Raw genomic sequence first — 21814 nt, forward strand, 5'->3', positions numbered from 1 at the left:
GAAACTTGACCTTGACAGCCTTAGGAGTCAGGCGACAACTGCTGGAGGGAAATTGAGTTACATTGACACAAAAATACGATAACTCCGTGCCATCATTAATCCGTACATTCAATATCACCTCAATAATAAAGGTTGAGGCGTCCGTAATTATCCTCCTGCAGCCAGCAATAGTGATATCCCTGCAGAGGTTTTTGCCCCTTTTCATCCCAGCACGAAAGGGGGAAAGGCAGAAGGTACTAAAAGGGACCGGCCAGGGGCTGGTAATTTTACCTCGGCATACCGACTTCCGCAGTGGATCCGGGGCTGGCAGAGCGGATGGTTTTATTGGGATGACCATACGATACCAGAAGTTACCGGCCTCTCGACCCATCGAGTTTCCACCTTGAAAAAATATTTTTTTTCCCTTTCCCTCCATGAATCCGCCGTGTTGGAGGTACATTCTGCCTCTTATGAATCTTTAATATCAGGTGTTATCCACTTCATTTCTTCTACCATACCGAGGATTCTCTCTCGCTCTCTTCTTCTTCTTCTTCCATCGCCCTCATTGACTCCCAAACTCTCCTTCCTCCCCCTCCATCATTCCCTTGCAGGGCCTCGAGCCCTCCAGCCACAACTTCCACGTGCGAAGGTCAGTCCTCTTGTTCCCAGCAAATTACAGGCGTGTTTCGGCTTCTTCGGTCTGTTCGCTCAACTCTCTCCTATCCTCCCCTACATTCCTTTCCCTCTGCACCCCCGCCTTTCGCTCTACGCCGCGTTTGATTTCGACCGTTTCATCTTTTCTTGTCTGGCCCACTTATCGTTTCGAACATCCGCTGACCGTTGACGATTCCCCGGAATCCAGACTGGTTACTCTGACGCGTGATCGGATTCACCTGGTACCTCGTTAGACTCGACCACATCCTGGTTCACAGCCAATCCCTCGCTCTCACCATTGTCGACTGCTCCAGCGCGGTGGGAAGATATCCCCAGCATATCGGCGTCTTTGATCTCGCGTGTCTCATCTGGGCTACCTTGCGATGCCTCGTCGACCTTCGAATAATTCCTCTACCAACGACCCTACTACCACGCCCTCCTCGTCCTCTTCCAAAAAAGGGAGCAAGCACAACCGTCTGAGCCAATTTTTCTCGTCCTCGTCTAAGTCCAAGGCCGAATCTCAGACTGCACAGGCCGCCCTCCAGTCGGCGACGGCGAACTCCCACCCCAGTCCGGTTGCTCCTCCCATCAGCTCGGCATCTCTATCCTTACCTACCATCTCTCTCTCCACCGCCACCGCGGATAACCCCAATATGGACGAGCCGCCCACCACGCTCTTTCAGCCGCCCTCTCCCGAAGAGGCTCTCCGCCAGGCGAAGCAACATGCGCAGTTCGGCCCTATCGGTCATCCCAGTCACCGGTACTCCAGTCGACATCCTGGTGATGTCTTTCCTGAACCCATCATGGACGAACCCCCCTATTATTATCTCCTCACCACCTATATCAGCTACCTAATCCTAATTGCCTTCGGACACGTTCGTGACTTCTTTGGAAAACGATTTCGCGAAGAGAACTACCGGCACCTGAAGCCCCGCAACGGCTACGGCGCCCTCAACAGCGATTTCGACAACTTTTACGTCCGTCGTCTCAAGATGCGCATCAATGATTGCTTCGAACGCCCCGTCACCGGTGTCCCCGGGCGATATATCACCTTGATTGACCGTGCCACTGACGACCACAACAAACACTTTTATTTCACCGGCACCACCACCGACACCTTGAACTTGAGCTCATACAACTACCTTGGATTTGCTCAGTCCGAGGGCCCGTGCGCGGATGACGCCGAGGACGCAATCAGAAAGTATGGCATTACCTCCCCAAGCACCCGCGCCGAGACTGGAGGACAAGACCTTCACACCGAGATCGAGGATCTGGTGGCCAGATTCGTCGGCAAGGAAGCCTCCATGGTTTTCTCCATGGGATTCGGTACCAACGCGAACGTGTTCCCTGCGTTAGTCAGCAAAGGCAGCCTCATCATCTCGGATGAGCTCAACCACGCGTCTATCCGGTTTGGTGCGCGTCTTTCGGGGGCGTCGATTGCTATGTTCAAGCACAATGACATGAGGGATCTGGAAATCAAACTCCGGGAAGCCATCAGTCAGGGTCAGCCTCGCACTCACCGTCCGTGGAGGAATATTCTTGTCGTGGTGGAAGGTCTCTACTCCATGGAAGGTTCGATGTGTAACCTGCCCGGCCTGGTTGCGTTGAAACGCCGCTATAAGTTCCACCTGTTCGTTGATGAGGCACACTCCATTGGGGCTGTTGGCCCTCGGGGACGGGGTGTCTGCGACTATTTCGACATTGACACAACGGAGGTGGACGTCCTCATGGGTACGCTCACGAAATCCTTTGGTGCAAATGGAGGTTATATCGCCGCCGACAAGTCAATGATTGACAAGCTCCGGGCGACCAACTCCGGTATCTTTTATGGTGAAGTCCCCGCTCCAGCGATTCTGGCCCAGATCTCGTCCGCTCTCCGTATCATCAATGGCGAGCTTCTCCCAGGTCAAGGCGAGGAACGACTGCAACGCTTGGCCTTCAACTCCCGGTATCTCCGTCTGGGACTGAAGCGTCTTGGATTCATCGTATACGGTCACGACGATTCGCCCATCATCCCCGTTCTTCTTTTCAACCCTGCCAAAATGCCCGCTTTCTCTCATGAGATGCTCAAGCGAAAGATTTCGGTGGTCGTCGTCGGCTACCCGGCCACGCCTTTGGTGTCCTCACGGGCCCGGTTCTGCGTCTCTGCATCCCACACCAAGGAGGACCTGGACCGGATTCTGGCTGCCTGCGATGAGATCGGCAATGTTTTGCAGCTCAAATTCTCGACTGGAGTCGCGGGTGGTGCTCTCCCCTCTAGTGATGATGTGATCCCGCCTCCTGAGATGGAGAAGGAGTGGCATCGTAATCGCGACGCGAAGACCATTCCTCCGCGGTGGCGCCTGGAAGATGTTATTCGACGAGGTGTTCAGGATGTCAAGTCGCCCTTGTATTAACCTTCATGCTCTGGATTCTCCATATTGCACATAGACTCGGAGTGGAGACGTCCTTTAGGGGCACGGTTGATGCTGGCCATGCCGCGTCCTAGAGCGACCTGTTCCCCTGTATCATTATTAGACAACCGCGATCGGTTGTCCTTATATTCACCAGTCTGGGCCTCATGGTGTTGTCCATTATGGACCCAAAAAACAGGAAATGGTGACCAGGATAGCTTCGAGATGAGTTCACCCTAGGAACTCCCGAGTGCTCCAACTTAATTTGTCCTGGTCATCTGGTCACCTCCCACCCACAAGACCGAACAGCTGGAACGCGTGTCATGCTCCCAGCTGACCTCGGTTGTTGGCATCCTTCCGATACCTGCGGCCTCTTTCGTTGTTACTTATAGAAAGAAACCTGTTGGTGGTTACCGGGCCCGTCGAGTGCTAGAGGGCGACGAATCGAGAGATTCTCGCGTTCTCGAACGACGGGGCACATGTCTTTTCATTCTGCTGCTGTTCCTGTACCTAATGAGATTGATGAGAGGGAATGAATGAGCGGTGTTTCCTATGTGTGTATGCATAACCGAATAAGTCAACTCTGAAGTCATCGATCCAGAGATAATCTCCACGTGACGTCGGATCAGCCGCCGGAAACCGGAGTTCGCCCCGGCAATAGGCCAATCAGCGGACGGCGATAGAGACCAATTGACGATGTTTATCGGGCACTTCCTTATCACGCTGGCCAATCGTCGATCTTCCGGGACCCGTGACCGCATGGGGAAACGATGGGGGGGTGAGTGTGACTCCTTCAGCCCTCAGCTCAGCATGCCTTCTCCTTCATCGTCTCTCCTCCATCCCTTTCTCTCTCTTCTCCCTCCCTTCGCACTCCCTCCCCCCTCTTCTCTTCTGTCTCTCGTCCTCTTTTTAGACCTCCTTCGGCTACATCTCTGCTTCTTCGCTGCATCCCTCGGTGGTCGCGTGTTTGTGCCTGAAACCACCCACTAGATCCCCCAACTCACTCCACAACCACCATGCCGCCGCCTTTACTGCAGCATCTCGTGTCCGCTGCCCTTCCAGCTCACTGTGAACCGTCCTCGCCGTTTCTCTCGGCCGTGTCCGCCCGCCTTCATATCTGCCTTCCCACGCCTCTTGCCTTTATCTCGTCCGTTCTGGGGACGCTCAGCATTATCTCGTGGCTGTTCGCGCAGCTACCCCAAATCTACAAGAACTTTCAGTTGCAGTCAACCTCGGGCTTGTCGATCTTCTTCCTTGTGATCTGGTGTCTGGGAGATGCGACCAACCTCTTCGGTGCTCTCCTCACCCGACAAGCAGGTTGGCAGGTGGTCGTCGCGGCGTATTACGTCCTGGTTGATGTGACGCTGGTGTTCCAGTTTTTCTGGTATACCCACTATAAGCGACGCGGAGTTCATATTCACCCATATCATTCGTCTCACCATCATGATGGAACAGGGAGTGTCTTGGAGGGTGTCTCGTTCTCGGAAAACCGCTCCATTGAGAACACCGCCTCCCCCGGGATGGAGCGCATGTCTGATCCCAAGGACGTGAACGATATCAAACCCCCGGTCTCCGGCATCGCGGTCGGCCAATCTCCCTCCTACTCCATCGAGAAGTTGAGCTTCTCCCGCCGGACGATAACGCGGAACAGCAGCGCTCCCAGTCTGGCGACCGCCTCCACGCGGACTGTGTTGCTAGCGTCAATGCTTTGCGCCGTCATGGTGAATGCGGCGCCAACAGAGGTACATTCTAAGACCACCTCGGATGGAAATCTGGAGATCCTGGGGCGGGTTTTCTCCTGGATGTCCACAGCGCTCTACCTCGGCTCCCGTCCCCCTCAACTATACAAGAACTACCGCCGTCAGAGTACCTCGGGGCTGTCGCCTCTCCTGTTTACTGCCGCCTTCTGCGGAAACTTCTTCTACTCGGCGTCTCTCTTGACGAACCCTAATGCCTGGTTCGACTTCCCGGCCTATGGCGGCGGCGGATGGGCCGATGGGGATGGCAGCAACCGTGTGGAATGGGTCGGCCGGTCGATCCCTTTCTTCCTGGGTGCTTTTGGCGTACTGGGCTTGGACGGCTTCATGGGCGTCCAGTTCCTCATGTACGGAACCAAAGATGACGAGTCCATGGTCGAAATCGAGGATCCCAAGCGTGGGCGTAGCCGCTGGACGCGGGTTCGCGGCTGGATGAGGGGCTGGATCCCCTCTGTCTCTCCAGAGCGGTACGATGATGCGACGACCCAGGAGAGTCGGGGGTTGCTGGAGGAGGAGCGCGAGAGATACGGTGCTATCTGATATACGGTATAGTGATAGACCCGCGTCTATACCTACTGCCTGTCCGGCCAGCATATAGCCTTTCTGGTGATTTACGATGTGACGTGTGCATTTTCTATTGGTTTCGTTTCGGCTTTTTGGGCATATAGTCATAGTTCGGCGTTTGGATTTCGGTCAGGGCAGATGGGCTGGCTGGGCTGGGGGATATGGATAGAAGGTCCGTTCGACCAGACAGTGACATGACAGGCGTTTGGGATTGTTCGTTCTGATTTCGTCTACCTCTAGAGACCCAGGGAGACCCGGGTATATAGAGCGGAGAACCTGCGAGACTGGAATTATAGCATACAATGAGATCTGACCGCACATATATCCTCAACACCGCACTACCAAACCCATCAGCCATCAGTCTAATACACTACAATAACCGCCATCTCATAAACACCCCGTTCACGACCCCCCACTATAACTACTATGCCTCGACCTTGACCGATGATGTCGATGTCCATGGTGATGATGTCCATGGTGGTGGTGATGATGATGGTGACGATGATGTCGCCGCCGTCTTTCGTCCTCGCTCCCACTCCCTCCATCATCCAGCTTATCCCCCAGATAATTCCCGAGGAGCGCCCCGCCCACCGCCCCCAGGAACCCATGACTCCGCTTATGTCCGAGGTAATACCCCGTTGCGCCGCCGACAAGCGTCCCGCCCAGACTGCGGTCCGTCTCGTCGTCGGCCCTGGCCGTCGTCGATGTCGTTGTCGCACTGGCGTCCGGGCGTGGGCTCACTGACCCCGTCCGCTGCGGACTGCTCGCCGGCGGGAGCGAGCTGTCATACTGGTTGCTGTTGCTCCTGTTGTTAGCTACTGGCTAGCTTTGCGTCCCTGCACGCGCGAGCATGCGTCCTTACTAGTAGTCCGCGCTGCTTCCGTGATACGCCCCGGCTGCAGACTGTGGGTGCAGGTATCCTTCCCCGGGCGTGTGCTGCTGTCCCGGCGGAGGTGGTGGAGGCGCAGACCGCGGGGTCGTCTGGTTCAGATCATACTGGGAAGCGTACGGCGATGGCGATGGCTGCGGCGGGGCCAGGTGCTGGGTGTACGGCTGCTGCGGGTCATAGTCGTACGGCGGGTTCTGGTAGAGACTCTCTGGGGGCGCGTAGAAGGTCGCTGCGCCGCCTGGAGGCGGAGGGGCAGGGGTGTAGGGAGGGTATTGGGGGTGCTGGTAGGGTGGGTCGGTCATGTTGGTTCTGGGGTGTGTTGAGGTGTATAGTTGGTGTTGTGTCTACGAACGGGGAGTATGACCGGATCGACCCTATTTATACTTACTTTGTATTAATGGTGAGGGCATGGATCGACTGTCGAGTGACTTGCAGGATGACGGGCTGGATGCAGATGACCTGCCCGCACGACACCCTGCTCTTGGTGACAGCCAAGAATGCACGGCTGCCGGTGGTGTCATCATGGGAATGGAAAGTATGGTGTTTGGGGGTTTTGTTGATATGGGATGTGTGTACATCTTAGGGTTAGAGATCACCAGTGATGAAGGCGAGTGATAGAAAAGGAAGTCAACTACCCTAAGCTGAGCAGCACTCAGAACGCCATTCGCATCTGAAGCATGTCCTGCTCGACAATCTCGTCTCGCTTCTTCGTGAGCTCCTCCATGTCCTATGGACAGCTCACATATCTACCACCTAGCCAGTCCTTCCGCTCAGCAGCCAACCCCACGATGGTATCACCAGCTATATCCGGACGATCCGGTAATCTATCCCGGACAATCTCCGGCAAACCCTCAGTGATCTTTGTTTTGATCGCCCGCGGGTTCACACAAAACGTCAAAAGCCCCTCATTCCCATACTCCAACTGCAACGTCTCAGTCCATCTCAATATCACCAGCTTTGAACTCCGGTAGCTCGCGCTCCCAGGACGAGCGCTCAACGCGCCCCAAGAGGATACGCTGATCATCGTACACAGGCCGTTGGACGTACCCCGGGTTGAGAGCAGCATGGGGAGGAAGATGCGCGCCATGTGTAAGAGCCCGCGAACATTGACTTGCCATGTTCGCCAGTACACGTCCGGGTCGGAATCGAGGAGCGGCTTGTATTGTTCCATGTGGGTTGCATTGTTCACGACAACGTCCAGGCGCTCACTGAAGGCTTGCGACACCGTGTCATGCATTGCTTGAACGCTCTCTGGCTGGGTGATGTCGACCGTGCAGCATAACACCACCGGCTCGGCGTGGCCAGCCTGCACTGCGGACAGCTTTAGTTTCACGACGAGATCGTTTACCACGCCGTGTAGATCGGCTAAGGCTATTGCGGAGGCTCCGGCGCACGCAAAAGCTGTAGCGATGGCATATCCGATGCCGTTCTCCCAGGCTGCGCCTGTGATTAGGACGTGCTTGCCGATAAGATCTAGCTTTAATGGGGATATATAGTCGTATGTCGTGGAATGACGTGTGGCTGTAAAGTAGCCGGGACTCTTCGTTCCCACCCGACATCCTTGACTTGTTGTAGCGCAGAGCTGGGTCTGGGGGTCTGTAGACTTACGCACAAACGAGTGTGCAAAGATGAATAGTTGAGCGTACCTTAACGATAAGCAGAAAAGATGGATATTAGACTGCTTGGAATTCGGGAACTGAATAGTGGTTATATGTCAGCTGGCTGTAGCCTACAGCTGCTTAGTTCGGCGCCCCACAGGTTGTATGATATAAAGCTTCTATGCCCTTAGGCAGATGTTCAGTCCCACGAATCAAGAAGTTTTCCACCTTTCCTACCTCGACATGCCTGTATAGAAGAGCATCGCTTGCCGATACAGTCCTCTAAGCTACCATACTAATCCTCTCCGTCCCTTTCAACCTCACAGGCCGTCCCGTATGCACAAACCTGCGAACAAGCCCCGAAGCTCGAAACGTCGAATCTCATCGCGATGATGGCGTTCCCCCCGCGCCCCATACATTCCCCGACCAGACGCTCCACGGCCTCATTCCGCGAGGCGTACATGAGACTCGTGAACGGACGCAGCTCCCCGCCAGCCACAGACCGCACGACAGCTCCAAGATCCACACCCCAGTTCCGGGTGCGGACGGTCAACCCGTAGATTGCTCCGAGCACTTTTATGATCTTGTAGCCGGGGAGGTCATTCGTGGTTGCGACGATTATGCCGTGTGTATCTGTGAAGCATGCGGGGTAGGCCGGGGCATTGTCGGTGAGGTATTTGCCCTGCGAGGATGCGCTGTTGGCTCTAAAGTGATGACCGCGATGGGAGTCCGAAATGGATTGATAGATCGTATTATTCCCAGGGCATGGAGTATGTCGGCTCCTGAGCGGCCAGGACTATGCAGATTTGGATATGCGGCCTAAACGGTGGTATAGCCTAATCGGGCCAACAGTTCTCACCTAGTTAACTAGTTCCAATTAGATACCCCGTGGGAGAAATCTATAACCGTTCCCATTCTCATATGAACGTCACGGAAGATGTTTACGCGATTCGATCCTTTTTCTTGCATTGGAGGACCCCGAAAGGTTGGGCGTATACATAGTACCCGTAGCAGGCGGACGTCTGGAGAATCATCGACGTACGCATGTCTCTACTCTGGATTGACCTGCATACTGGCTCTCAAAAAGAAATGTATTCTGGCTTTGGGTATCCCAGGATATGTAATCTGCGAAATGCTAAAAACAATCGTAAAACTATCCAACTACAGGAGTGTCAGAAGCAGACCAAAGAAAACCCCGAGGAAACATCCAGCCTTGAACTGCCGGGACATCGCGATCTAGCGATGTCCTGCTTCCTGGCTGACGTCGCAACAGTAGAAGTGAAAAATATGAAAATGAATAAGAACAGATGTTGCAGAAATTGTTAATAAGAAAACCGGAACGATCGTCTAAGGGAATCATGCGTCCAGCACATGGCCAGCTCCGGGCCAACAACCAGTTGCGAGCCGTCGTGAATTTCAACTCCTCAAGGGGATAGCGCTGAGCCCTACGGCGAAGTATATCGCCCTGCCTATTTACCAGCCGGGATGCGCATCTTTCGGTTAACCCAGTCGGCGAGCATCGAATCCAACTGGCCGGTCATCTCTCTCAATCGCTTGCTCTCTTCCTTGAACAGACTGCCGGTGATAGGGTGATCCGGCCCGGCAGGCGGTACGTTCGAGTTGTCGTGAACAATGATGAACAGGTCGCGAATATCGTTTTCGTCGTCCAGATAGGACCGCAGACTGGCATCACTCCAGGTGGGCGGCTCCGCAGGAGCCATGTCGTATGGTGCAGATTGATCGCCGGCTTTGCTGTGGTGCTCAGGAGACAATGGAGGCGAGATCGGGGAGGAGGATTGACCCGCAGGTGATGAATCCATAACCAGACCTGGTACACTCGGCGATAGTGGACCGTCCTGAGACGTGCTCCCCGGGGAGCCTACGGGCGAGCTCTGGTATTTCGTGCTTTGCTGTGGTGCGAATCGTTGAGGAGGTGAAGTCACAGAGTACTGCGAGTTTGCCATCCGATCAGACAGATCTTGTGGTTCATCTTGCTCACTAACTGAGGCAAGACGTAACCTTTTGGTTGGGCTTGATGAGCCAGTCGACGGGAGAGCACCGTCCACAGGACGGCCGCCTGGTAACGACGACTGAACCGGGTCTTCGTCTGCCGACACTTGTCGGATCGAACGATCTGCTTTCTGTCCATCCGCAACAGTTCTCTCGCCCTCTGTCGGTCCGCTGACGGACTCGGAGAACTCTTGCTTTGTAGGGGATGCGACCGATGGATTTTGCTTCTGCAGTTTGCTGGATTGGACAGACACTCCAGGCTTAGAAGTCCAGTTCTCTGGAGAGGACATCGACTCAGATGAAGTCTTCGGTGTCGGTGAAGTGCGGGACAATTCATTAGAAGTCTTCTCCGGCTCGTCACCGTCATCATCAGCTGTCTTCGATTTCTTGTCCTTCCGCTTGAACAGGCCACTGAGCATTCCGGGTTTCTTCTCCTTGCGTTTCTTGTCATCTTTGGGCTTGTCGCTTGCGGCAATCGCTTTATCCATGGTTTCCAAGCTCCCACGGCTCTGCTGATGAGAGGTCAGATTTGATTGCGCAATGATTTATCAGCATGTAACAGTGGGATATGCAACCAACCTCTTTTGTGTCACTCAGTAGACCACTGCCACCAATTTCATCGCGCAGAAGATTCGGTGTGAGTGAAATCTTTTTGGTCTCGACAGTGTCATCCTTAAAGAATGAATCGGTGTTGCGCACAGTGCCGTTCCGCGACCGGCTGACAGTGCTTTCGACTGGAATACAGTTAGCAACCTCACGCACGACAGAGTGGAGTGTCCTTACCTTCTGGCTCAGATAATTCCTGGCTCGACCGGTTCTTATCGGGACTCGACCTATCGGGTCTCCGTGTTTCCTCCACGTCCTCGGTCTCCTCGGTTGTTTTATCCTTGGACTTGGGTCGCAGGGGCTCGACGACGATGTCATCGGTCTGACTGTGCTGTTCATCCACGTCCCCACGCGCTGCGTCTTCATCGTGCCAGGAAGCCTGGTCATCAAATTCCTCGTCGGAATATTCGACATCCGATGCCTCGATGTACGTTGGACTGGTGAAAGTCACAGTTTTCGCGTTTCTGCGGCGCATGGCTTTCTTCAAGGGATTCTTGGACTTTTCCGAGTTGTCTCCGAGCATGGTAGCGGACAGCTAACTTTATTAGACAGATTCCAGAAGTAAGGGAGGTCCACCTACATCGACGTTCCTATGTTTATTCAACCGTGCCAATCTTTCTGTCGGGGTCTCAATGTGTTCAGCAGGAAGATACCCTAGGGGTTGTCAGCATGCCGCCTCCTCTGACTCGTTTGGAATGAACAAGTAATCTCACCGATACTCCCGTCTTTCACAATGCGAACAAGCCACCAGTAACTATTGCTGTCATCCAAAAGAACCATCGTGTCCCCCTTCGCTGCATTGGCCTGTCCATCGACGGTTGCGACGAAATTGTGAAGTGCATAGACGAACTCGAAATCGATGTCTTCTGCGAGGAGTGAGCATTGTTGTGGTGGGAAATGTAGGGTGGCACGAAGGGTTGGCGCAGGTGAGTATTGGGGGGGAGCAAGGACAAGGGGGCGGCATGTTGAAAGGGATGAAACACGCACCATCGTCAATTGACGGGGAGCTCGATATTTTGTCCATCAAATCATCGTCCAAGAGGTCATCGCTCTCCCCGTCCAAATCACCGTCATCTGAACCTCCGACGTGATGATTATGGATGTCTCCATCTACATCATCATCGTCGTCGTCATCGTACATATCGATTCCGTCTCGGTAGTCATCGGCATCGAGATGTTTGCCGTTGGCGTTGGGGCCGTGGAGAAGTTCGGATTTTGTGTCCTGATCGGCATGTCGGATGGATTCTTCTTGATGCGGAGCCAGACCTCCGTCGAGGCTGGGCTGTTTTGTATGATCCTTCGCAGAAGGTGCATGTTGGTCCTGAAGGTCGAGCGTGTCTATGGGATCCGTGTTAGAATGTCACCGCCGAGCGATGGGGTGCTCGAGGGTCGGAAGCGAACATACCGGCTCGCACAATTCGTGGTCTCGTCATTTTGTAAGCCTAAAAAGGTCGTGTCGAACGGCGGCAATGATCAAAGCGAGCGGCTCATGAATCCCAGGGGGGTGGGGGGGGCGCTGGGCCTCGTCCAGGCAAATGTGGTGCTGAGAAACCGCGAGAAAGGAGAGAAAGCCACAACAAGCCGACCTCGAGTGATCGGATCAGGCGAAGAAACGAATGGGATGAAGCCACGAACGACGAGGGGGGCGGGCACGAAGTGCACTCAGCGAAGGAGAAGTGCGGGCGACGCGGCGAAAGAAATACTCTCAGAGCAATATCATCGAAGTGAAAACAAAACAAAACCGGAGATTAAACGGCAGAGAAAGAGAAAGACGAAACTCTCAAGCCAGCCGGTCGAAGCGTTGAGGACCAAACGAGTTCCCCGGACTTTTGAGACATCCAGAAAAAGGAGGTTGATGGAACTTCCCAAAACAAGCGCCCCTTGCGCGCGCTTATCCGCACCATTCCCAAACGAGGCTTGTGCCTGGGCGGGCGGGGGAGCTAAACCTGATCGGGGGCGCGTTCCAAACATCCGCGAAATTGACCGTCCTAGCCCAAACGGGCGTAGTGCATCAGGTCCGCTCAGGTGATCGCCGCACATTAGTCATCGCAGTCTCCGAAGAGGGTGCTCCGCCCGGCAGCGGTGATTGGCTCCGGGGCGCCAATGCATGACTGCATGTTAACAAGCACCCCCGCTATTGTCTTCCTTCAGCCCCGTCTTCTCCCGACTAGGTATCTTTTCTTCCCTCTCCCATCTGCCCCCCCCCCCCCCCCCCCCCCCCCCCCGGCAGCAGATCACTGTCTCTGCCTAACCCGGCACTCTGGTCCGTTTAGATCATCCTGACCGAATTCTTGCTTCAATCTTACATGCGTCATCCTTTCTCTCGTCTCTTTCATCTCCCATCCGCCTTCTCCCTGTTCTCCTTCCCCACTCATCGATGCATTCATCCCCAGCCATCCTTAACAACCCGAACAAAACTTGATCATTCTTCCTCTGATATTACGTCCCCCCTTCCGACCTTCTCCTGGCTCTCTAGGAGGGCATGGCTCATTCTGGGAGGAACAACGCGTTGGCAGGGTTGAAGATTGAGACGTCTTCTGAACATCTCGACAGGCCGCGGTGGCGAAGCGATTCAGATGGAGGAGGTCGGGATGATGGAGATGGTATCGAGGGCGACCGTACACACATCTTTCACGATTCTGACGCACCCCGTTGCGGTACTGATCAAGACAGCAGTGTAATGAGTGGAGTGCATTCCTCAACACCGCCTATTTCGGTACCACGACTGGATGACCACCCTTCCTCTGATGAGGTCAACTTCCCCCACAAACCCGAAGAGATCCCAGCATCGCCCCTCGATGATTTCCTGCAACATCGCCGTCCATCCGTCAGCTTCGACCCGAATGTCACGCTTGACTCGGGCCCTCAGCAACCGCTCGAAGAACCTTTACCGAAGGGGGATGCCCGGAGTCGAGGCCAGAGGTTCCCGCCAAGAGGTTCCAATTTGAGACATGCTCTGTCCCAGGAAGATGCGGACGAGCAGCAATCTCTCCCGGCGAGCCCAGGTTACAGTCCGAAGAAACATCGCAACCATCGTGGATATCCTCCTCTGAGCACCCGAGATGGTATCCCTATCGGTCCCGGGTCGGAGCTTGACCGGCCAACATCCCTGACGTCCGTCTCGACCGCATCACCGATTACGGACGAACTGCGAACTCCCCCGGAGACTTCGAAGAGCGCTCTCCCTTCTCCGATCTGTGTCGCTTCTCCCGTTCAAGCGTTTCCTTCGCTTGATGACCGCAGCTCTTGGTCTAGCAGTGTTGTGACTCCGTTTGGGAGCAAGTCCCGGTACCATCGCAGCTCCACGCGGCTCAGCTCTCGCCGGTCCACTGCCTCAAGCGGCAAATCCCCAGCAAGCATGTTTCTGTCTATGTGGAGTGGTGGGGAAGAGCCTGCCCCTCAACCCGACGATGAGGGTCAAATGGTCGGCACCGAGTACGTTCTAGGAAAACAGATCGGCTTTGGTGGATTCAGTGTAGTGAAAGAAGCCTTCAAGGTTGATGAAAGTGGGGAGACCAAGCGACTAGCGGTAAAGATCGTGCGGAGGCATGTGTCCGGAAAGAGCGAGAAGGAGAACGACGAAGTCCAGGCTGAGTTTGACCATGAAGTACGAGTCTGGAGATATCTCAACCACCCTCATCTGTTGACCTTGGACGCCGTCTACGAAACCGACTACGCTACCTTTTGCTTCACCAAGTTAGCCATCGGCGGTACTCTTTTTGACCTCGTCCGTCAGAACCGCCGTGGTCTCGACATGAAACTCGCAAAAAAGTACTCTTACCAGCTCGCATGTGCTCTGCGCTATCTACATGAAGATGCTCGTGTGGTGCATCGAGATATTAAGCTGGAAAACTGTCTCCTGGACCCCATAGACTTACCGGATGGGACGAAGACATCGAATCTGGTCCTGTGCGATTTCGGGATGGCTGAGTGGATGGCCGCCGACAATGGGAGCCACTCGCCGGAGCCATACGATGAACCTGCAGACCGGCCGCCTCCTAAGACCATCGGCCCCGCGGGATCAAGTACCAGCATCGCCGGGAGCCTGGAATACGCATCCCCGGAATTACTACTTTCTACGAATGGAGTCATCGAGCCCTGGGTCGATATCTGGGCGTTTGGTGTCATCGCCTTTACCGTGGTGGTCGGATCACGGCCTTTCCAAGACCCCTTCGCCCCCCGCATCCAGTCACACATTATCAGCGGCAGCTGGAACAAGCACGCTGTCCTAGGCGGGGAGACAGACTCGCCCGACCGGAAAGCCAGAGAAGATGCACTTGAACTGATTACAGGATGTCTCGATTTGAACGTTGACAAACGCTGGACCGTCCGTGATATCCTGTCTTCCCGTTGGTTACGCGAGTTTACCGAGACAGCCGGAGACGGCTCAGAATATGCGTGGAGACTATGACCGCAGACGACTTGATTTTCTTTTTCTATTTTACTTGCTTCTTGATGAGACCGGATTACGAATTTTTGATGATCGACTGGCGCTATCATGAGGGACGAGCGCTGGTGTTTAGGATTCTTGGTCATCTATGATACCCTCTGCTTCAGTTTTGATTTGGTCTATATGCTGCTATCTTCTGTTTCTAACTGTTTATTGGGCATGCCAAATTGATTTTATACTCAGCATGGCGTTCTCGGTTGTTTCTTGCTATGCCGTGTACCTATATACCTAGTTTTTCTGAATGAAACAGGGAATGTTCCCTGTCAACAACACACAGGTCGATACCAAACACTCCTATTCACGTATATCTAGTGCGCAATATTTGTACAGGTAGAGTATAACATCGTAAGCAGACACCAACCCCAACTACCCCACAAGAATACACGTCCCTAGCACAGGGGACAAAAAAGACCAAAACACAATTACAATCACCACAACCGATTCTCCGGGAGGACCTTCTCCTTCTTGACCCCAGCGGACGACTTCCTCTCAACCGGCGAGCGGAAGAACAAACTGGGTCCCTCCATCGGCTTGAGCAGATGGCTCAGATACCCCCGATGGGCAGGATCACGGTAGTACTCGATGTCGCGACGCTTGGTAGGATCAGGCAGCCGGTACCGGAAGCCCATGGCAGCCATGACGGTCTTCTCGGAGATGTCGCCCTCACTCTCACCCACGCCCTCGCCCTCGGCGGCGCGCAGCAGAGCTGGGCTGGCGCTCTGCGCGGTCCACGCGGCCGACACGAACGGGTGCATCTCGCGACGCATGATGCGGGCAATCGCGGACTTGGTGTAGAAGCGGGTGGTGACGGAGCCGCCGGCGGCCTCGACGGCGGCGATGGCCGAGGCCGACGCCCGCGACACGACGATGTGGATGGGCTGTTTGAGCACGGAGGTGGCGGCGGCGGCGGTAGCGGTAGCGGTAGCGGCATCATCGCCGGTGGTGACACCGCGGCCGAGCAGCTTCACGCCCTCTTTCGTCTGGTGGATGCAGCGGGACTGGGCGAGCTCACGGATGGTGATGGGACGGGTGGGATCGATGCGGCCCTGGTCGATCCACTGCTGGATGCGGTCGAGGTTGACGGGGGCCAGGTCGACGGCGAAGCTGTGGGGAGGGTGGTTAGCGATGGCCCTTTTAGGGGAGGGAGAAGCGCGATGATGCCGTACACATTGTTGAATCCACGCTCGCCATGGACAATGATCTCGGGCGTCTGGCCTCCGTTGAACCCGGCTGGGACCTTGCCGTGCTGCTTCTGACCCTTGTGACCGCGGCCGGACGTCTTGCCCTTGCCAGAGGCGGGACCACGACCGCGTCTGATTCTCTTGTTGTAGGCGCCGGGGGTGTCGGAGAGCGAGGCGAGAATATGGGCGTTGCGGGTTTGTTGGTGGAGTTGTGGGAGGAGGAAGGACAGCGGCGAGATGGGAGAGGATGGCTTCGATAGTGTCCGCTGCCACTGCAGCGACAGGATCTGGAGCCGGGGAGGCATGGCGTGGGTTGAATTGATGGTTGGTATGTTGATGATAACTGCCGGTAGGGACAAAGTTCTTTCGGGAGGTTGCTGGCCTCAGGCGTAGCGGAGAATTGTCGGGCCGTCGGGTCGTTTTGGGAGGAGTTTTACCTTATTGGGTAAGTCTACGGAGCTGTCTCACCGCCTGATACTGCCGGCGGAATGTCCAATCTCAAGGCGGAACGAGATATACCCTACACGTAATACGGCTCAAAAAGTGCTGGACCTTGTCATCGTAACCTCTATTGTGTGATTCTTGGGCTAACTAGCTCCTCCAGTTTCGCTTGGAAACGCAGAGTTCAGTATCACCAACGCCATACCCATGCTTCATTGAAAAAATGAGTGAAATACATGCCTTCCCAAGTCCAACAGTATGCAGTCCCATGTATGTGACCGTCTATGATGCTCAACGCCGTCATGCCATATCGTTAAACAAGGAAAAAAAACAAATATCCATAATGTACAGTATAGAAGGAAAGTCAGAAATACGGTTCGACGAAAGTAAAGGCCATCCTCATCGTATGCATCGTCATATCAATCGTGAAAGGTAGTCGAGAGCTCGTCCTTGGATCAACTCGAGTAATTCGGGGTAGAGTGGAGGATTGGGGGGATGAGGACGGCTTGTTGCCAAGCGTCGGGATGGTAAGGCAGCACACCGGTCTTTCGCTCCGCAGCCGTCTTGCCCAGAGGCTGATAGTGCATATGCTCAAATGGGATGCTGCGCTGTTGCTGCAGCGAAGTCGACGGGGGAGGAATCAGGAGTGTATTGACGTTCCGAACTGGGCGGTAGGGCGAGTTGCGGTTCGCCAGGAAGAAAGATGGGGAAAGATGGGTTTGAGGAGTATGAACCGAGTAGGCAGAGACGGCGGGCGATACATTTGCAGATGGCAAAGAGAACGGACTGCTCTGCTGCCTTCCAGGATCGGGCAGCGACAGTGAAGGGTTGTACAGGCCGCTGGTGACCGGGGGCACCGCTGAGGACGGTGCCATTGGAGGTATCCAGTTCATGGAAGGGTTGTACATCGGAGGCATCGTCCGGCCGGGGGCGGATGGAGGAACACTCGGGCCCAAGTGGTGAGTCGAAGGAGGAAATGTGGGTGGAGGAAGTCGGGAGGCGGTGGGGATCGTCGCTTGTGACGGTGCGGATGTCGGTGCAAGCACTGACGGTAGAGCCGGAATACTGGTAAGAGAAGAGGACGACGACGGAAGGGTGGACACAGGGGTTGGAATCATGCTGGGCATGGCCACCCGCTTGGACGGCTGCTCGACAGGGTAGTCATCACGAGTCCGCTTCCGCGAAGCAACCGGCGGCACATCACCGGTCACCTGAGCAGGAGGGTAGGTCGGCGCAGTTGAAGGCAGTTGCCAGTTCTGCGAGCGAAAGGCGTCCAGGTCGGGAGGCGAGGGAAGCTTAGATGGTGGCGAGTACATGCGAGGGGTAGGCTCGGGATTGGAGACATGAAGCATCGGGGGCGTGAGTCCCAGTTCGGACTTTTCGGGGGCCCGCGATGCACGGTTGAAGAAATCGGCAAAGATGCCCAGTTTGGTATGCCATTTGGCCCAGTTCTCCGAAGAGACGAAGAGATTGTAGCGAACGTTGCTTAGGAACTCAACCTCCATCACATGGATTTCCTGAACGGAGATCCCAGATACCTCAGCCCACGTCTTGTTCGTGTACGTATTATCGTCAAGAACTATGCAAGTCAGTTCACTCAGGTCTCACAGCGATGTGCAACGAGGAAGGGTGCGGGTCAACCAACATTTGTTGCCCAACATGAGAGCAATCGTCATCAGCCGGTACTCGCTGCCTTTCTTTCCACGCACACTGGCATTCGTCTCCTTTAGCCGGTATATGAACAGAAGGGCCAATAGAACCACGTTCTGGCTAACTTGCGTGGTCGAGAGTATATTCGTCACCCACTTCTGGAAATTGGCGGAAGGATGAGATTCGGGGACAAGGAACAGAGGGGGATTCAGGCGGTCTTCAATAGCTTTCAGCTTCATAGTGTTCTCGAACCAGAACAAGCATGTCATCTATGGCATGGGAGTCATGTCAGTCGAGATCAACCACAAAATTACGGGTCACCGGGAATATATACCTGAGCCGCAAACTCCGCCAAGTTCCCTTTGCCGTGGTTGATAGACGAAGGCATCTGGAGGTATGAAGCAACCGGATTTGGCTGGTTTTGTTTCTGTGGAGCGGAGAAGGAGACATCTTGGGTTGAAGACTGAGCCTGCGGTTTCGTCGACGTAGAGTAGCCCATTCGCGAATTGTCATGGGGCCTGACGTAGGGAGGAAGTGCGATATCGTCCAACTTCCCTCCGTAGTTGGATGCCGGGATAGTGGTGTATGCCACACCAGTCATATCGTTTGGAGGGGTTGGCAGACCGTCCCGGAAGGGAACAGTCCAAGTCGTGTCGGAATCTTTGGAGGGAGCTTCAGGAAGTCGTTGTCTTGCACCAGTCGAGTCTCCCATCCGCGGATAAAAAGGTATAGTGGGGGTGATAGGGTGGGAGACAGAAGGATTCGACTGGACGGAGAGGATCGGAAGAGACATCAGGCAGTGTCTTTATTTTGAGGTTGAAGTGAGAAGTGGAACGGTGCGAGTGTTTCTGTTGAGCACTTCTGTCATTGAGGCGCCATTGAGGGCGATACAATCGTGCCGGTCTTCCTTTTCAGTGCTACCGTTGGTTCCGGATGGCAGATATATGGAGCAAGGACCGAAGGCGTAAGGGAAATGCGCAGTCGAGGGTCGTCAGGATCCACGGAAGACAATTCTGATTTAGGTGAATAACAACCACCAAATATCCTGTAGATCTCACTCAGGGTGGGATAGCAACAGCGGCGGGCCCGGTGAATGTTAACTTTGTCTCGCTGGGCGGAATGAAGGCGCTGAAGGGGGGTATGAAAGAAGTTTGGAGGAAAGTCAGATCGAGAGACAAAGATCACATAGTATTATTTGCAGCAATGAGGCCCGTCAAGGGAGAAAGGAAGGTAATTATAGAACGGAAGGCGAGAGTTGGAGATGTAGTTAAGTAACGACTAGAGCCGCCGTCCGGACATCCAGTTATAGTAAACGAGGTGGATGTATATAGAAAATGAAAAACGAAATAAACCGAAGGAAATGGATAAATGGAAGAAAGTCAAATAATCATTCAAATAAATCCCAAAAAGAACTAAAAGGGACTAGAGATCTATAATGGAATCAAAAGCATATAAGAATTTAAAAAATAATAATCATCATGGTTTTTTAAAATTGAAAATAAGGCGGAACCCGGAAAAAAAAATAATAATTTTAAAAAAAGAAAATAATCAAGAAGGATGAGGTCAAGACATCATGCCTCATCCAGCAAATAACTAAACCTCATACAACTCCGCTCACTGCTGAGCCAGGGTTGATTAGTTTTCATTTTTTTTTTTCTCGTCCGGAGAAAGACGCAGTGACCATACAGGAAGGACAGAGTTTGACCCGGACGCAGGTCCAGAGGGTTGATCCTCCTCCTTTCTGGACTCGTTTGGGTCGGTTCCGGTTTGGTCATCCAGGTTTTGATTGTCTCTGCTTTGTCTTGCGAGAATGAGAAATACCGATTGATGTCAGAGCCACGGGGAGGGGGTGAACAAGTGGATGCATGCTACGGAGCAGTGGAAGGGTAGCAAGGTCAGTCAGTCAGCCAGGCGCCATAGCTAGACCAGGACCAGTAATTGAGCCTAGCTTGGAAGAAGACCAGCCGACTGACTCCGTCAGGACCCATTCAGATCCAATAATCAGTTGGGTTTAGTGTCGCATTGCAACCGTCGTTGTGGTGTGCCGTCTTCCACCCTGGGTTGGAAGAAGGATGGGAGAGGACCCAGGATTGGTTGATTTTTATTACGATGGTTGCGTAAAGAATAAAATTCATTACAAGGGAGAAGGGGGGAAGAAAAAGAAAACGGAGAAAAAAAAATAAATAAAAATAAAAAAGGGTGAAAGGTAAAGAAAAGAGGGTCTATTGCTCAGCAACTTCCGGGAGGCACGGGAGTAGGGGAAAAAAAAAGGACTGAAGGGGGGCGGTTTGTGCACTTGTCGGTGATTGATCGCCAGTTCTAGTTCAACCCGAGGCGGAAGGCAAAAAAGGAATGGGAAAAAGTTGGGTACGGAAGAGTATTGGTGCTTCTTTCGGTGTAATGATCATACTCGAAAGTCTTACGGAATCTGACCTGCTTGGACAGGTTTTGGTTTCGCAAAAGGGATTTCTGGGGCCAAATCCGACGAAAAGGAATGGATTTCTGTAACATAACCGTCACAGCTGGTGGCCAATCCCCGACAGTTAATTTACAGGGTTTCTCCGAGGACCGAGACGGAAGTACTGCGTACCTGATGGGATGGGATTTCGCGATGGACCCGGCATTCGCGGTGAGTCTCTATCATTGCCTAGATGGAGTAGGAGGGACTCCGTAGAGCCTACTGTATTTAGTTAAGGTCTATGAGGTACATAGTACATAGTACTTGAAGCAGATGAAAGAAAGCATGTTGGAAGAACATCGCATCTTCAACTGCGACTGTGTGCGGTAATCCGGAAGGCTGAACTAGACCCGAAATGGTAGGCCTGGCGACGATACCAGAATACCCAAGGTAATCTCCATATCGATCGGGAATCAACGAGAACGAGCAAACATGGATGTAGGTTGGTTAGGAGGTCCCTACCGGAGTAAGGTATGTATGGCGGTCGGTATGTATGTATCATAAATTCAGACTGAGACAGATGATTGGCTGGGAATGGACGCTAGACCCAGTCGAGGAGGCGAAGGAAGAGACCGGCCAATCAGTCCATCCGTCTTCGGACATGGGAGGCGCCTTCCCTCTTTTTGGTCTTTCTGCCTGTAGCCCAGCCAGTGAGCTTGCAGCATCTGCTGAGTACCGGTACCAGACCTTCTCCAAACTAACCCGCAGTAGTGCTACCGAGTATGTTACCACCTCAATACAAATGATTAATCCACTATCACCACCACAACCACCACCTGGTGGTTCGATGTTCGTCGTCGTCTCCAATACCCACACCCTCTCTGCTTTCCTTTCTGCCTCCTTCCCAGCTTTCCACCCTCTCCATCCGCCCTGCCGTCTGACTCCGCCCAGTCGTCATCCTCCTATTATCCTTCTTAACCGAATCGGTCTTCCTCATTCCCCAGTACATATCCCGTATCCCGCCACTTCCTCTTGCTGATCTGGTTTCGAGATGAGAGGGTTTCCGTCATCATTATTGAATTTCGTGCCTACAAAGGAAGAACCCACCCAGCCAAGGACCCATGATGGCGCAGATGCTCAGGAATGGTTGGCGTTTCCCTTCTCTTTTGGCTCCTTTTCCGCCCGCTCGTAGTCACTGCATCCATCCATCAGGGGCCGTCTAGTCGTATTTGCCTCGACCCCAA

At 53.9% G+C, this 21814-nt stretch overlaps 7 protein-coding genes across 7 annotated transcripts; 2 read left to right on the forward strand and 5 right to left on the reverse strand.

Annotated features, from left to right (window-relative positions):
• Positions 1-1016: 1016 nt before the first annotated feature.
• On the forward strand, positions 1017-5323 carry lcb2 (putative serine palmitoyltransferase 2; the record flags this gene model as incomplete). Its single annotated transcript, XM_073692486.1, has 2 exons — positions 1017-3008; positions 4253-5323. The coding sequence occupies 2 exons, from the start codon at positions 1017-1019 to the stop codon at positions 5321-5323; spliced, it is 3063 nt and encodes a 1020-aa protein (XP_073545258.1).
• Positions 5324-5709: 386 nt separating this feature from the next.
• BDV59DRAFT_204451 (uncharacterized protein) lies at positions 5710-6538 on the reverse strand (the record flags this gene model as incomplete). Its single annotated transcript, XM_073694468.1, has 3 exons — positions 5710-5886; positions 5939-6143; positions 6210-6538. 3 exons carry the CDS (start codon positions 6536-6538, stop codon positions 5710-5712), a joined length of 711 nt encoding a protein of 236 aa, XP_073545259.1.
• Positions 6539-8060: 1522 nt separating this feature from the next.
• On the reverse strand, positions 8061-8505 carry BDV59DRAFT_184647 (uncharacterized protein). The gene has a single exon (XM_073690716.1). The coding sequence runs from the start codon at positions 8295-8297 to the stop codon at positions 8130-8132; it is 168 nt and encodes a 55-aa protein (XP_073545260.1). The 5' UTR covers positions 8298-8505; the 3' UTR covers positions 8061-8129.
• Positions 8506-9231: 726 nt separating this feature from the next.
• BDV59DRAFT_95310 (uncharacterized protein) lies at positions 9232-12024 on the reverse strand. Its single transcript, XM_073697392.1, has 7 exons — positions 11856-12024; positions 11438-11788; positions 11164-11316; positions 11031-11104; positions 10628-10985; positions 10424-10578; positions 9232-10356 (listed from the first exon to the last, which is right to left on the reverse strand). Exons 1-7 carry the CDS (start codon positions 11881-11883, stop codon positions 9304-9306), a joined length of 2172 nt encoding a protein of 723 aa, XP_073545261.1. The 5' UTR covers positions 11884-12024; the 3' UTR covers positions 9232-9303.
• A 647-nt stretch (positions 12025-12671) lies between these two features.
• BDV59DRAFT_184654 (kinase-like domain-containing protein) lies at positions 12672-15173 on the forward strand. Its single transcript, XM_073690717.1, has one exon. It carries the CDS (start codon positions 12933-12935, stop codon positions 14859-14861), a length of 1929 nt encoding a protein of 642 aa, XP_073545262.1. The 5' UTR covers positions 12672-12932; the 3' UTR covers positions 14862-15173.
• On the reverse strand, positions 15161-16425 carry BDV59DRAFT_184657 (mitochondrial 54S ribosomal protein uL15m). Its single transcript, XM_073690718.1, has 2 exons — positions 16067-16425; positions 15161-16004 (listed from the first exon to the last, which is right to left on the reverse strand). The coding sequence occupies exons 1-2, from the start codon at positions 16384-16386 to the stop codon at positions 15329-15331; spliced, it is 996 nt and encodes a 331-aa protein (XP_073545263.1). The 5' UTR covers positions 16387-16425; the 3' UTR covers positions 15161-15328.
• A 542-nt stretch (positions 16426-16967) lies between these two features.
• Positions 16968-19693, reverse strand: BDV59DRAFT_95372 (putative mucin). The gene is made up of 3 exons (XM_073697394.1): positions 18507-19693; positions 18168-18441; positions 16968-18101 (listed from the first exon to the last, which is right to left on the reverse strand). The coding sequence occupies exons 1-3, from the start codon at positions 18963-18965 to the stop codon at positions 16978-16980; spliced, it is 1857 nt and encodes a 618-aa protein (XP_073545264.1). The 5' UTR covers positions 18966-19693; the 3' UTR covers positions 16968-16977.
• Positions 19694-21814: the final 2121 nt, after the last annotated feature.

The sequence above is a fragment of the Aspergillus ambiguus genome (genome assembly GCF_047715705.1).
Source record: "Aspergillus ambiguus strain CBS 117.58 unplaced genomic scaffold BDV59scaffold_32, whole genome shotgun sequence".
Classification (NCBI taxonomy): domain Eukaryota; kingdom Fungi; phylum Ascomycota; class Eurotiomycetes; order Eurotiales; family Aspergillaceae; genus Aspergillus; species Aspergillus ambiguus.